Source organism: Pogoniulus pusillus, chromosome Z (assembly GCF_015220805.1).
Source record: "Pogoniulus pusillus isolate bPogPus1 chromosome Z, bPogPus1.pri, whole genome shotgun sequence".
Taxonomy (NCBI): domain Eukaryota; kingdom Metazoa; phylum Chordata; class Aves; order Piciformes; family Lybiidae; genus Pogoniulus; species Pogoniulus pusillus.
Genome location: NC_087309.1, coordinates 4,098,685 through 4,112,755, shown reverse-complemented (window position 1 = coordinate 4,112,755; position 14,071 = coordinate 4,098,685). Strand labels below are relative to the sequence as shown.

At 45.1% G+C, this 14,071-nt stretch overlaps 1 protein-coding gene across 1 annotated transcript in view; it reads right to left on the bottom strand.

The window, feature by feature from the left end:
• Positions 1 to 5,522: 5,522 nt before the first annotated feature.
• Positions 5,523 to 14,071, bottom strand: part of HCN1 (hyperpolarization activated cyclic nucleotide gated potassium channel 1) — a 346,393-nt gene continuing 337,844 nt past the window's right edge. Inside the window, exons 7-8 of the mRNA XM_064140084.1 lie at positions 11,783 to 11,947; positions 5,523 to 9,310 (exon numbers count right to left, since the gene is read on the bottom strand). Of these exons, the coding sequence (XP_063996154.1) occupies positions 8,496 to 9,310; positions 11,783 to 11,947 (980 nt within the window). The 3' untranslated portion in view covers positions 5,523 to 8,495. The remainder of the gene's footprint in view (positions 9,311 to 11,782; positions 11,948 to 14,071) is intronic.

Sequence of the window (14,071 nt, the reverse complement as noted above, 5' to 3'; positions counted from 1 at the left end):
ATCCAGTCCAACCTAGCACCCAGCCCTAGCCAGTCAACCAGACCATGGCACTAAACGTCTCAGCCAGGCTTTGCTTGAACACCTCCAGGGACGGCGACTCCACCACCTCCCTGGGCAGCCCATTCCAATGCCAATCACTCTCTCTAACAACAACTTCCTCCTAACATCCAGCCTAGAGCTGCCCCAACACAGCTTGAGGCTGTGTCCCCTTGTTCTGTTGCTGGTTGCCTGGCAGAAGAGCCCAACCCCACCTGCCTACAGCCTCCCTTCAGGTAGTTGTAGGCAGCAATGAGGTCACCCCTGAGCCTCCTCTTCTGCAGGCTGCACACCCCCAGCTCCCTCAGCCTCTTCTCACAGGGCTGTGCTCCCTCCCCAGCTTTGTCTCCCTTCTGTGGACACCTTCCAATATCTCTCTTGAATTGAGGAGCCCAGAACTGGACACCACACTCATTGCTTCATTTTACTTCCAAACTTTCTGAGCTTGTCTGATTTATTTTGTGGGTTCATTTCAACCTCACTACATTTATATAATATATATCACTTGAAAAAAAAAAAATACAGTGATCAAATGTAGTCAGGACAACTGCATTTTGCTGCTAAACAATTGTTTTCTACTATTGTCATTACTGGTCCTTTGGTAAACACTTTCATTGACTACAGCTGCACTTGTGCCCAGGTGGCCAAGAGAGCCAATTCCATCCTGGCCTGGATCAGGAGCAGTGTGGCCAGTAGGACAAGGGAGGTTACTCTGCCCCTGTACTCAACAGTGGTCAGGCCACACCTTGAGTGCTGTGTCCAGTTCTGGGCTCCGCAATTCAGGAGAGATGTTGAGGTGCTGGAAGGTGTCCAGAGAAGGGCAACAAAGCTGGGGAGGGGCCTGGAGCACAAACCCTGTGAGGAGAGGCTGAGGGAGCTGGGGGTGTGCAGCCTGCAGAAGAGGAGGCTCAGAGCAGACCTCATTGCTGTCTACAACTACCTGAAGGGAGGCTGTAGCCAGGTGGGGTTGGGCTCTTCTCCCAGACAGCCAGCAACAGAACAAGAGGACAGAATCTTAAGCTGTGCCAGGGGAAGTATAGGCTGGATGGTAGGAGGAAGTTCTTCACAGAGAGAGTGCTTGGCATTGGAATGGGCTGCCCAGGGAAGTGGTGGAGTCTCCATCCCTGGAGGTGTTGAAGCAAAGCCTGGATGAGGCACTTAGTGCCACGGTCTAGCTGACTGGATAGGGCTCGGGGATAGGTTGGACTGGATGATCTTGGAGGTTTCTTCCAGCCTGGTTGATTCTATGATTCTATGATCCTATACTCTATTAATGCAACACTTTAGGATGTAACTTGAAAAAATCAGCTGCTTGCACTTGCTTAAAGTCAGAGTGCATCAATCCAGGCTTACACTGATCCTACTGGAAAAAAATGTAATTATTGGTTTGAATGTCTTAAGAGCTTTCACTTACAGTTACCTAAAACATAGTTAATGAACACTGCTTCCCCATCAAAGTTCCCTTGAAATCTCAACTATAATACACAAATTCAGAGGTGCCCCATCTGGGATTGGCACACATAACAATGCAATATCACAGAATCACAGAACATTAGAGGTTGGAAGGGACCTCCAGAGATCTTCGAACTGCAAATCCCCCCTGCCGAAAGCAGGATCTCCGAGGGCAGTTTATACAGGAATGCATCCAGAGAAGGAGACTCCACAACCTCTCTGGGCAGCCTGCTCCAGGGTTCTGTCACCCTCACTGCAAAGAAATTTCTCCTCATGTTGAGCTGAAACCTTCTCTGTTCTAGTTTGTAGCTGTTGCTCCACGGCTTACTGCTGCTGATCAGCAAAAAGATCTTGGCCCCAGGCACTTGACAAACACCCCTCAGATATTTGTGCACATTGATCAGATTTCTCAGTCTTCTCTTCTCCAGACTAAACAGCCCCAGGTCTGTCTCCACAGAGACAGTCTCCACTGGAGCTCAGTTCCAGTATTCCAAGTGTGGTCTCAGCAGGGCAGAGCAGAGGGGGAGGAGAGCCTCCCTTGCCCTGCTGGCCCCTCTTTTCCTCATGCAGCCCAGGATGCCATTGGCGCTCTTGGCCACAAAGGCACATTGCAGGCCCATGTAGAGCTTGCTGCCTGCCAACATTCCAAGGTCTTCCTCCACGGAGCTGCTTTCCAGCAGGGCAGCCCCAGCCTGTCCTGGGGCCTGTTGTTATTCCTCCCCGGATGCAGGACCCTGCACTTGTCCTCACGGAGCTTCTTGTGCTTAGCCTTTGTCCATCTCTCAGCCTGTCCAGCTCTGGTTGGATGGCAGCACAGCCTGAGGGCTGTCAGCCACCACCCCTACTCCCCCCCCCCCCCCCCCAAGTTTTGCATCATCAGGAACTTGCTGAGGCAGCACTCAGTGCCCTTAGCCACATCACTGATAAAGGTATTGAACAAAATTGGACCCAGTACTGATCCCTGGGGAGCACCACTGGCCACAGGCCTGCAACTTAACTCTGTGCCACTGACAACAACTCTCTGAACTCTGCCGTGGAGCAGTTTTCAGTGCCCCACACAGACCAAACCACCTATGCCATGTCTCTGAGCTTATCTATGAGGATGTTATGGGAGACAGCATCAAAAGCCTTGCTGAAGTCGAGGTAAAGCACATCCACAGCTGTTCCTTCACCTACCCACTTGGTCATGGTGTCCTAGAAGGCTATCATGTTAGTCAAGTGAGATCTCCCCTTGGCAAATCCGTGTTGGCTACTGCTGGTAACTCCTTTCTTTCATGTGGTTAGTTAGAGATGGCCTCCAGGATGGGCAGCTCCATCACCTTTCAGGGGATGGAGGTGCAGCTGACTGCTCTGGAGTTGCCTGGCTCTTCCTTCCTGCCTTATTTGAAGCCTGGAGTGCCCTTGGCTGTCTTCCAGCCCTCAGGTACCTCTGCTGTCCCCACGGCTTTCCAGAAACGATGGGGATAGGCTCAGCAATGGTGGCAGCTCTCTCAGCACTCGTGGCTGCAGCCCATTGGGGCCTGTGGATCTGTGTGTTTTCAGTTGGCACAAGAGCCACCCAGTCCTGGCTGGTGGAGTGTCTGTCCTCTTCCCTCCACTTCTGCTGCCCTGCTTCCAGAGACTGAGGTTTCTGAAGAGTAAAGACTTAGCAGTCCTTACTTTAGGAGCAAAGTCTTAGCGGTACAGACTGAGACAAAGAAGCTCTGCATGCCCCACTATCATATCTCCCACATTGTTCAGTAGTGGACCCTCCTTTTCTCTGCTACTCCTTTTGTCTTTGATGTATTTGAGAAAGCTCTTCTTCTTTGACATCACCTCCCTGACAAGACTCAGCTCCAAGAGGGCCTTGGCCTTTCTTGCAGCATCTCTACTCTTTCTGGTAACATTTCTATAATCCTCCCAATTCATAGAATCAAGCAGGTAGGAAGAGACCTCTAAGAACACCCAGTCCAAAACTAGCACCCAGCCCTGTCCAATCAACTAGACCATGGCACTAAGTGCTTCAGACAGTCTTATCTTCAACACCTCCCAGGACTCCACCACCTCCCTGGGCAGCCCATTCCAATGCCAATCACTCTCTCTGACAACAACTTCCTCCTAACATCCAGCCTAGACCTCCCCCAGCATAATTTGAGGCTGTGTCCTCTTATTCTGTTGCTGGTTGCCTGGGAGAAGAGCCCAACCCCACCTGGCTACAGCCTCCCTTCAGGTAGTTGTAGACAGCAACGAGGTCACCCCTGAGTCTCCTCTTCTCCGACTGACTTTTTCCCACATATTCCTAACCTCCTTTTTCTTTTTGAGTTTTCCCAAAAGTCTTTGCTCATCCATGCAGTTCTTCTGCCTCCTTTATGTGTTTGTTTTCTCAAAGGAATATTTTTTCTTGCACTTGGAGGAGGTAATGTTTGAATGCTAATCAGCTCTCTTGGGATCCCCTTCCTTCTAGAGCCCTGGCCCACTGGATTCTTCTAAGGTTCTGAAGAGGGCAAAGTTAGCCATCTTAAAGTCCAGAGTTGACATTTTACTTACCACCCTGGTCCTTTGCCTGTTCATACTGAGCTCTTGACACGTCACGGTCACTACAGCCAAGATTACCCCAATCTTAACATCTACAACCAGTCCTTTGTGGTTTGTTAATACAAGGTCCAGCATCACAACTCTCCTTGTTGGTTGTTGAACTACTTGTAGTATAAAGTTGTCCCCAGTGCACTGCAGGAACCTTTTGGGGTGTTTATGCTTGGCTGTGTGGTCTTTGCAGTTAATATCAGAGTGATTGATGTCACGCATGAGCACCAGGGCACTTGGTCTTGAGGCTACTTCCAGCAGTCTGTAGAAGGCCTCCTTAACAGCTTCTTCCTGTTTTGGTGGCCAGTAGTAAACATCCACTACTGTATCACTCATGTTTGCATGTCCTCTGACTCTTATCCATATGATAGAGATGTTCTCTTAAATTCGACTAACAACTACTTTAAATTCTGGTACTCAGGATTAAGATTTGTATACAGAACTAAGCTTAATTGCAAATATTTATACTTCAAGAAATATTAGTCTGGTTGTAATGGCTTAAATGAAAGTTTTGTGAGGGAAATGAGTTCAGCACAAGGAATTTTTCTAGCCTACAGAGGAAACACAGCTTAGGAATTGGTTGAGTAAATCATAGAATAGAATCACAGAATCATAGACTCAACCAGGTTGGAAGAGACCTCCAAGATCATCCAGTCCAACCTAGCACCCAGCCCTAGCCAGTCATCTAGACCGTGGCACTAAGTGCCTCATCCTATCTCTGATCTGTAGTAAATCAGGTAGAATTTCTGAAAATCTAAGTTCCAGTTCTGGGCCTCTCAATTCAAGAGAGATGTTGAGGTGCTGGAATGTGTCCAGAGAAGGGCGACAAAGCTGGTGAGGGGCCTGGAGCACAAACCCTATGAGGAGAGGCTGAGGGAGCTGGGGGTGTGCAGCCTGCAGAAGAGGCTCAGGGCAGACCTCATTGCTGTCTGCAGCTACCTGAAGGGAGGTTGTAGCCAGGTGGGGTTGGTCTCTTCTGCCAGGCAAGCAGCAAGAGGACAAGGGGACACAGTCTCAAGTTGTGGCAGGGGAGGTATAGGCTGGATGTTAGGAGGAAGTTGTTGTCAGAGAGAGTGATTGCCATTGGAATGGGCTGCCCAGGGAGGTGGTGGAGCCACCATCCCTGGAGGTGTTCAAGAGAAGACTGGATGAGGCATTTAGTGTCATGGTCTGGATGACTGGATAGGGATGGGTGCTAGGTTGGCCTGGATGATCTTGGAGGCCTCTTCCAACCTGGTTGATTCTATGTGATTCTATGAAATTCTAAGCTCTCTTCCTATGGTGCACATAATTACTCAGACAAGTTCCCCCCCCCCCCACCCCCCCCCCCGCTTCCCCATACTTAGTGTGTATGATGTCTGGATTTGGAAGGAAGAAAAGATAAAAGCAAATGGGTTTTTTTTTCTTTCATGGCAAAAGAAATGTTGCTCAGTTATAGAGATACTGGAAGGGAAAAAAAAATCATAGCTGTGTTTTTTTTAATGTATTTTCTTCAATTTATTAATAATCTTTTATATATTTTTATTTATGGCTTTGAGCAAAGACAAAAGAAAAAGATCTAATTCATCCCCAATCGTATAGTTATTGTAAGAATCAGCTCTATAGTCTTCCCAGCAGCAGTAAGATCCAACCTCTTTTTTTTTTTCTCATGAATACATTTCATCCTGTACAGACGTGAGATTTCATACTTATGGGCTTACTTTATGTACAGAGAAAATAGGTCAGTTCTGAAACTAGCAATGGAACTTTATATTACAGGAATGTGAGTCATTTGTCTCTTAATCTAAGTATATGTACACTCATACATACATATATATACGTATATAATTTTATACCCTGTACCTTTTTTTTTTTTTAATTAACATACAAATCCTAGATATTGTCCACTCTATTACAAAGTCATTTAAAAATTATTTATGGTTTCACTGAAAGACCACGTGAATTAATATTTCTTTGTAGTGCTTAAAATAAAATAAAAATATATATAAAAATATTTCGCTACTAACCCCATAACTCCTATTAAATGTAAACCTTAAACAGTTTTTTGAAAGATCAGTACATGATCTTAATTAACTGACATAATTCATTAGTATTAAAATAATAAAGGGTATTGTATTGATAAATAAAATGGTCTTGCAGCGTATCCATAATGTTCCAAACACTTCTAAACAATCACTTCCTCCTAATACTACTCTGGGCCCCTTAAACTGATGGCAGCAGCATGTTAATGAGTTAATTACATCGATTTTCACCGGTGAGCGGGAGCCAGCCAAAGCTGGAAGATCATTCTAAGCTTTCACTTGATGTACCACTTTAGTAAAGGCATAACAGGCAGCATGGGTTCAAGCTCTGTTAGCTTTAGAGTATTTACTTTGCTCTCCAGTACATCTGGATTCACTGCATTATGTAGTTGGTGATGTTGTTTAAATTTTTTTTTTCCATGCACTGTTAAACTCAGCGTTAATGGGAAAGGAAGAACTCCTTTGCATTCACTTCCTTCGCTTGAGTCAGCTGGGTTTTGAAGAACAGAATACATACGTCTGTATCACATCCGTAATGCTGATTATTTTTTCTTCCAATGAGTTAAAATTATGAGACGTTTAGTTTCAAGGTCTATTTAATGTGACAAATTAGGCACAGATGACTACGAAAGAACAATTTTGTGGATAAGATAACGTGAAGTCTGAGCAAACGAAACAAAGTGTTCACAAAACAGTATGCTTTAACCCTGCTTTCTGTCACCGTTTCCGTTCTGTTTTTTGAAGACATTAAAAAATAATAAACCTCATACCTATGGGCTATGTTTGACACTACATGCCTTAGGATATACTAACCATTTAAATACAATATACACAGAGCAAATCGTGCATTTCCAGACAGACTTGATGCTATAATATATTTATTCTTTTTTTTTGTTGTTGTTTTTTTTTTCTTCCATAAATTAACACCACAGTCAACTACAGAACTACAGTGAAGACACAGAAAGCACCTGAAAGCCTAAATCAAGCTGTGGTTTACAAATAATCCTTTAAATGGGAAAAAAAAAAAAATTGATTAAGTAAAAAAAAAAAATCTCACTTCTAGACTTAAATCAGAGATTCAAAGTCAGCATCGTAGGAATTGTAAGGTAGACACGATTAATAAATGGTTATTACTTTCTAAGATACCATTAAAGCCTTTTCCTACAATGCTTGATTGAACCTATTTTTATAGATTTTTTTTTCTTTTTAATTTTTTTTTTTTTTTTTTTTTTTTTTTTTTTTTTTTTTTTTCCCCCCAAAGCATGCATGGAATATTCTCAGATGCTATTGAGGAGGGGCAAGGAGAAGAAAAGTGATGGTATTTGTGAAGTACTAGCAGTTTGTGCAGGATCAAGCGTACAATTTTGCATAAAACATCGCCGTGTGAAAAGTAGCATCGCAGGTCCTTTAAGCCATCGCGTTACAGTTTAACAGCTGCGTTGCACTTAGCTTCAACAAATTCAAAACTGCAAATCTCTGAAGTGAAGAGGCAGAACCTAAACTCCTAAACAAAGACCTGGCAATAATGGTACACCACACAGCAGCTATATATATATATTTTTTTTTTTTTCTTGTTGTTTTTGTTTTGTTTGGGTCTAAAAACTTATTTACAGTGGCAATAACGAATAGTCTTTGTAAAAGTCTTTAGCAGTGTGAAGATCGAAAGTCCACCCCGTTTGCTGAAACAACAGAAGGGTTGACCTGTGGTGAGGTTACAACCTATCCAGAGGAGTGCCAGTGCCAGCCTTTTGACTGCAGGCGTTTGCTATTTGTTTCTTTGCCGACCTAATTCCCAACAGAAAAGTGCTAACGTGTGAAACGCCACGGGAAGGAACAGCTACATTCTCCACCAGAAATTAACGGGCGTGGACGCGGCAAAGGAAACGACGAAAGCTTCATCACAACGCCTGGAAAGTGCAACGCGTTGCTTAGGCTAAGATTTCTCTCTTTTTTTATGCTTTTATCCTTTGTTTGTTCGTTTGTTTTTTACTACTATAACTAGCATGTTCTAGTCATCCTAGCAACTTTTGTCAGCGTATTGACAACCCTCCCATGAAAAACAGCCAGCCTCACAAACAGAGAAATGTTAGACTGATTTTTAAAGCAGACACATTAAAAACCAAGTAGTAGTACAGCTGAATTTAGACTTCTTTAATGAATGCAAGAAAGGAAGACATGAATTCAGACAAGATCTTTAGTGTTTATATATATATATATATATATATATATTTGCGTGTGTGTGTGTGCATATATATATATATATATATATATAAAATATAGTTTTTACATTCGTTATGTAGGGAAAAGCTCTCTAAAGCATTTTTCTCGTAGTAGACTGCTGGGTAACATTAAGGAAACAGGCTAAAACAGTTCCAAGGATGGTGCTGGGTTCACCGCAAGTCTGTTGCTCACAGCTGCCAGGGATCATAGGTTAGACGCGAACCGCGGCTTCTCTCCCTCGGGCTCTGTGCTTAAGACTGTGGAGGAATCTCTTTGCAACGGGGCTGGGGTCGGTGCTGCCCCCCGGTTCGGGGGGATGGCTCCCGAGGACATCTGTCGGAATAGTGAGACCCGCTGGGGGACGGTGGTGCGGCCGGCCGGGGGCACCCCGGGGCCAGGGGCGGGCTGCGGGAGGGAGGCGAGGGACTCTCCCACAGTGGGGTGAGGCCTGGCAATCAGGGTGGAGATCTCATGGGGCAGGGAGGGCTGCGAGGCGGAGAGGGGCCGCACCTCCCGGGTCAAGTTGGTGTTGTGGAGGGCCTGGGTGCTCTTGTGGACCTCGTTCTTCTGTGCGGCCCCAGGGGGCTGCTGGGGTGCCTGTGGCTGCTGCTGCTGCTGCATGAGGGAGAGCTGCGAGGCAGTCGGAGAGGCATACTGGAAAGTTCGGCCGGCCAGAGGGCTCTGTACGGGCGGGCTGCAGACGGCAGTGGTGTAGGAGCAGGGCGAGAGGATGACGGCCTGCTGGGATGTCTGCGTGCCGGGCGAGGGGGAGTGCAGGTTCCCATGGGACAGGCTGCTGGCAGTGTACACGGGAGGGGACTGTGTCCTGACGCGCGTCGACGAGGCAGAGGTGCTGGAGTTCAGGGCTGGCATCTGCTGCAGGCTCACCGGGGCAATGGTCTGCACCATTTCCCTGTCATGCTTCACGATCTGCTTCAATATCTCATTCTCCTGGTTGTTGAAAACCCCAGTATTGAGATCCTTCTGGAACTTCTGCAGGAGGATCGAGTTCTTCTTCCCTTCATAGAGAGGCAGAAGAGTTAAGCAAGCCAAACATGCAGGGTCAGACCCCCACTCTGACTGTGCTCAGGGCTCCTGTATTGGTTTGGGCTGAGACAGAGCTTATTTTCCTTCTCGGTAGTTAGAACAGTACCAGGCTTTGGATTCAGCGTGAAGAGAATGTTGATAACATACTTAAGCTTTTTATTGCTGACAGATAAAGACTTCATCTTCCCATGGTTAGCTAGTGTGCAGGAGCACGAGAAGCAGGGAGGATGCACAGCCAGGAAAGCTGGGGGCTAGTGGAAGGGATATTCCACACCACAAAACGTGCTCAGTCATGTTCAGTGTATAAACTGGGGGTGACTGTCTGGGGGAGCGCTGACTGCGACTCTGCCTTGCATTAGTGGGTGCTAAACAACTGCATTGTGCATCACTTTTCTTGGGTAGCATTTCTTCCTCTGTTGTGGTGCTACTTTTTATTATTATTGTATTTTATTATCTTTGTTGCTATGCTATTTTATTAAATAACATATTAATCCTTATCTTCACCAATGACTTTTACTTCTTTCCCTGCCCCCCCAGACTGCCAATGCAGTGGGGAGGGCTAAGTGTGAATGAGTGGTCTCATACATTTAGTTGCTGGCTGGTGGCTTTTACCCACAAGAGCTTTGTACTGTGAAAGACTCACCAGGCTGCACAGAGGCCACGGCTTGGCAGCAAGTCCACTGCAGTATTTATGTGCCACATGGGCCACTGCCACAGAGACTAAGGTTGGTGAGCAGCTGCTGATGGCTGGCCTCCATGCACACCCACTCTCCTCTCTGCACCAGCATGGCAAGGTTTTGTAACACTGCAGTGCTCAACTGGACTTTCTGTGCCTCTTCACTTGCAGTGCATTAGTCCTACTGCAATTATTCTGCACACCTAACCATGGTAATGGGTGAAAAGGAAGCCATCCAGCTCTGTGTGTAGAGAAAACTTTCCCTTTTGCTGCAAAATTGTCCCATTTTCCAGTAAACTGTTACAGTATTTATAAAAACACCTGCCATTTAGCACATTCCCTGGAACTAATTATTAGACATTAGTACCCAGTAACTCCTAGCTTGCAAGAAATAATATTTTTAAGTGAATGTGAACTGCTGTGAACTCATGAATAATGTGAGGCCTGCTTGCCTAAAAAAAGAATGTGTCCTGATGTCTCCCCCATGGCTTCCAGTGTCTGCAAGAGGCAGACACTATACTGTGTCATAAGATACACGGGAAGACAATTGCACTAAGTTGCTCCTTTTGCCATAAAATGGTTTGCATTTTATCTTTTTAGCCTCTGCAGATTCCATGTTGTAAACACAGTGCTTCAGATTGGGATTAGTGTTCTAAGACCAGACTGCATTTCACTACTATATAATTCAAGCACCTACTACTTGGACTACATTTCCAGACAGTCTGTAGAGACAAACTGCAGAAGTCTGAAAAGTCTTGATAAGAGAAATGAATGCACTGCATGCTCACCATCTGTAAAACACTAACACAGGTCTACTAAATATTAGAAACCTGTATGCCTGTATTTCATCTTGCTGTATTAAAGAAAACATGCTTTCTTCCAAATTGTAACTTCAGCTCTGAACAGACACTAAAATGATAGTAAGAATGATACTGCCTTGCAATTTTTCACTTGAAAGAAGCTGCAGACTTTTAAGTCTTCAATTTAAAAACTGCACACATTGAGAAAGAGTGATGTGGGGAAATCCTTACACTATTTTCTTGTGAAGTTGAGGAAACACCACCCAACAGTATAAATGTGGTGAGTTTGGGGTTTTTTCCCCACATATAGCTCCACTTTAAAACCAGTGATGATCAAAGTGCAATTCTGGTATGCCCAATTAATTAGAGAGGTTCAGAAGGTCTGGAGGCACAACAGTAGACTTCACACACCTTGTTTTGATCATTTGCCATATCCTTCTGCCCTTCACTTGGGTATCATGGTCCTCCCCTTCTCACTGCAAGCAGACTTCAGTAATGCCAGTCTGCAGCTAGCAATGCAGTGCCCATGTGTGGAACGTAAGAGCCCTGCTGCAAAGGATTGATTCAAACTTCAACAAGCATGAGGTTTGTGAGTGCTGAGAGGCTTCAGCTCTTGCCAGCACTACAGAAATCATCTATAAACAATTTGGTGGGAAAATGTCATCTACTGCTCATAAAGTAGCATAAACTCTGTCAGCTGCTGAGGGCAGCAAAAGTAATATACAGGATTAATAAATAATAGTAATGATAATTAAAGATTACAAAACGATCCTCAGAGGAGTATGAGACCTTTCAGAAACTCTTTATGTGGTTTTTTCTTTAATTATTTAAAAGTGAGATTGCAAAATTTTCTCTGGGCACATCTCTTATTCATCGCTGGGAAGAACATTTACTGCAGCGCAACAGAAACAAAACTTCTAATAGAGGAAAAAAAAAACCAAACAAAAACAAGAAAAAGAAAGAAATACCTATCCTGTCCAGTCTATCAATGGCCACCGTTTCAAAGGCCCTTCTCATCATTGGGTACTCTTCAAGAACCTCGTTGAAGTTGTCCACGGAGAGGGAATACAGGCGACAGTATGTGTCTGCTCGTACACTGGCAGTTCGACGGCCCTTGGTCAGAAGGCAAATCTCTGGGGAGAGAAAAATTCAAGACACAGGAAACAAAGAAGTTAGTGAACCATGTGAAGCCATAAAAGGTAGGAGGTGACTCAGTGCTGGAAAGCAATAATTTAGTACTCAGAAGCAATTTTTGCATCGCTCTTTAGGCCAAGTTGCAGGGTCAGTTTTGAAGGCATTCTATTCTAAGAAAAACAACTAATCTCCCTTAAGAGCCCTGCTAATAGGTTTTCTTGGTCTGGGCTCTGATTTTGTCAAGCCTTCTGAAAAGAATGCTTCAAGTTCTAAGAAATAATCCATCAGCTGTCAAGCAGAGTTTGTTGACTCAGTTAACCCCAAGCGGTTTCTCAAAAATACCTGCCTGACACAGAGGGCCACTTCCGTTAACCGCTCTCCGAATCTGCTCAGCTGGTTTAATACACAGCATAATGGCAGTCAATATAAAAACTTTTCTAAGAAAAAAAGAATGATCCAAGCATGAAAATGACTTCTGTTTCCTTGGATTTTACGTCCTAGGTATTTTGGGACAGAAAAATTTTAGAGTGAGGCTTCTTTTTGTTGTCGTTGTTTTTTGGTTGGTTTTTTTCCCCCTCCTCATTAGGCTAAAAAACAGAATCCTCTCTCCTCTGCTCATTCTGTTTAATTAGTCTAGCAGACATTCTTTGAAAGTGCCTCCAACAGGGATTCATCATTCTGGAACAGAGGACTCTAAAGCCATGTGCAGAGTCCTAAGAAATAGCCCCAGACTTGCAACTGATGATTTTGGACTAATGAGAAGGTTACTAAATAAAGGCCAAAGTCAATTTTTGAGACTTCTAACAGTGAAACATATGGAGGAGAATATTTACTTACATTAAAATACAAAAAAAAAAAAATTAAAAAGTCAGTTGCAAGAAGTCCAGTCCTGTTCAGCACCTTCATCAATGACACTGGTGAGGGGACAGTGTCTGCTCAGCAAGTTCGCTGATGACACCAAGCTGAGAGGCTTGGCTGATACAGCTGCAGGCTGTGTGGCCATCCAGAGAGAGAACAGGACAGACTGAGAGCTGGGCACAGAGGAACCAAATGAGGTTCTACAAGGACAAGTGCAGAGTCCTGCATCTGGGCAGGAATAACAAACTGCACCAGTACAGGCTGGGAGGTGACTGCTGGAGAGCAGCCCTGTGGAGAGGGACCTGGGAGTTATGGGTTATGGTGGATAACATCCATGGGGCAGCAATGTGCCCTTGTTGCCAAGAAGCCTAATGGGATCCTGGGGTATATTAAGAAGAGTGTGTCCAGCAGATCAAGGGAGGTTCTCCTCTCTCTCTGCTCTGCAGAGAGACCTCGTCTCCAATACTGCCTTCAGTTTTGGGCTCCCCAGTTGAAGAGGGACAGGGATCTGCTGGAGAGAGTCCAACAGGGAGGGCAAGGAGGGGACTGGAGCACTGCCTGATGAGGAGAGGCTGAGGGACCTGGGGCTGCTTAGTCTGGAGAAGAGAAGACTGAGAGGAGATTTAATAAATGGTTGTAAATATCTGAGGGCTGGGGATCAGGAGGGGGGACAGGCTCTGCTCACTGCTCCCTGGGATAGGGCAAGCAGCAATGGATGGAAGCTGCAGCACAGGAGGTTCCAGCTCAACACAAGGGGGAACTTCTTTACTGTAAGGGTCCCAGAGCACTGGCACAGGCTGCCCAGAGAGGCTGTGGAGTCTCCTTCTCTGGAGCCTTTCAAGGCCTGTCTGGATGTGTTCTGCTGTGATCTGTGTTAGATAGGATTGTCCTGCTCTGGCAGGGGGGTTGGACTCGATGATCTTGGGTCCCTTCCAACCCTTAACATCCTGTGAGCCTGGGTATAGGCTCTTGTGAAGCTGGGTATAGGAACACACTTAGAAATATCAGCAATTCTTGGGCTTAGGTATGAGGAGATATCCTAGCTTCTCTACTCAGTTCCAGCAGTCAGGAGCAGTGAGCTCACAGCTGGTCATATTTAAATACTGGTTAGGAAATAATTTCCTACTTTGCTTGTGTGTCTATCATAAATAATCACTGTCAATCTCAATCAAATTATAATGTTCAAGTGCTGAAAGCCTAAAATTCTTCATTAATACAAATAAAGAATTCTGCAGGCTTCACTTCTGACCTATGAAGTGCTATCA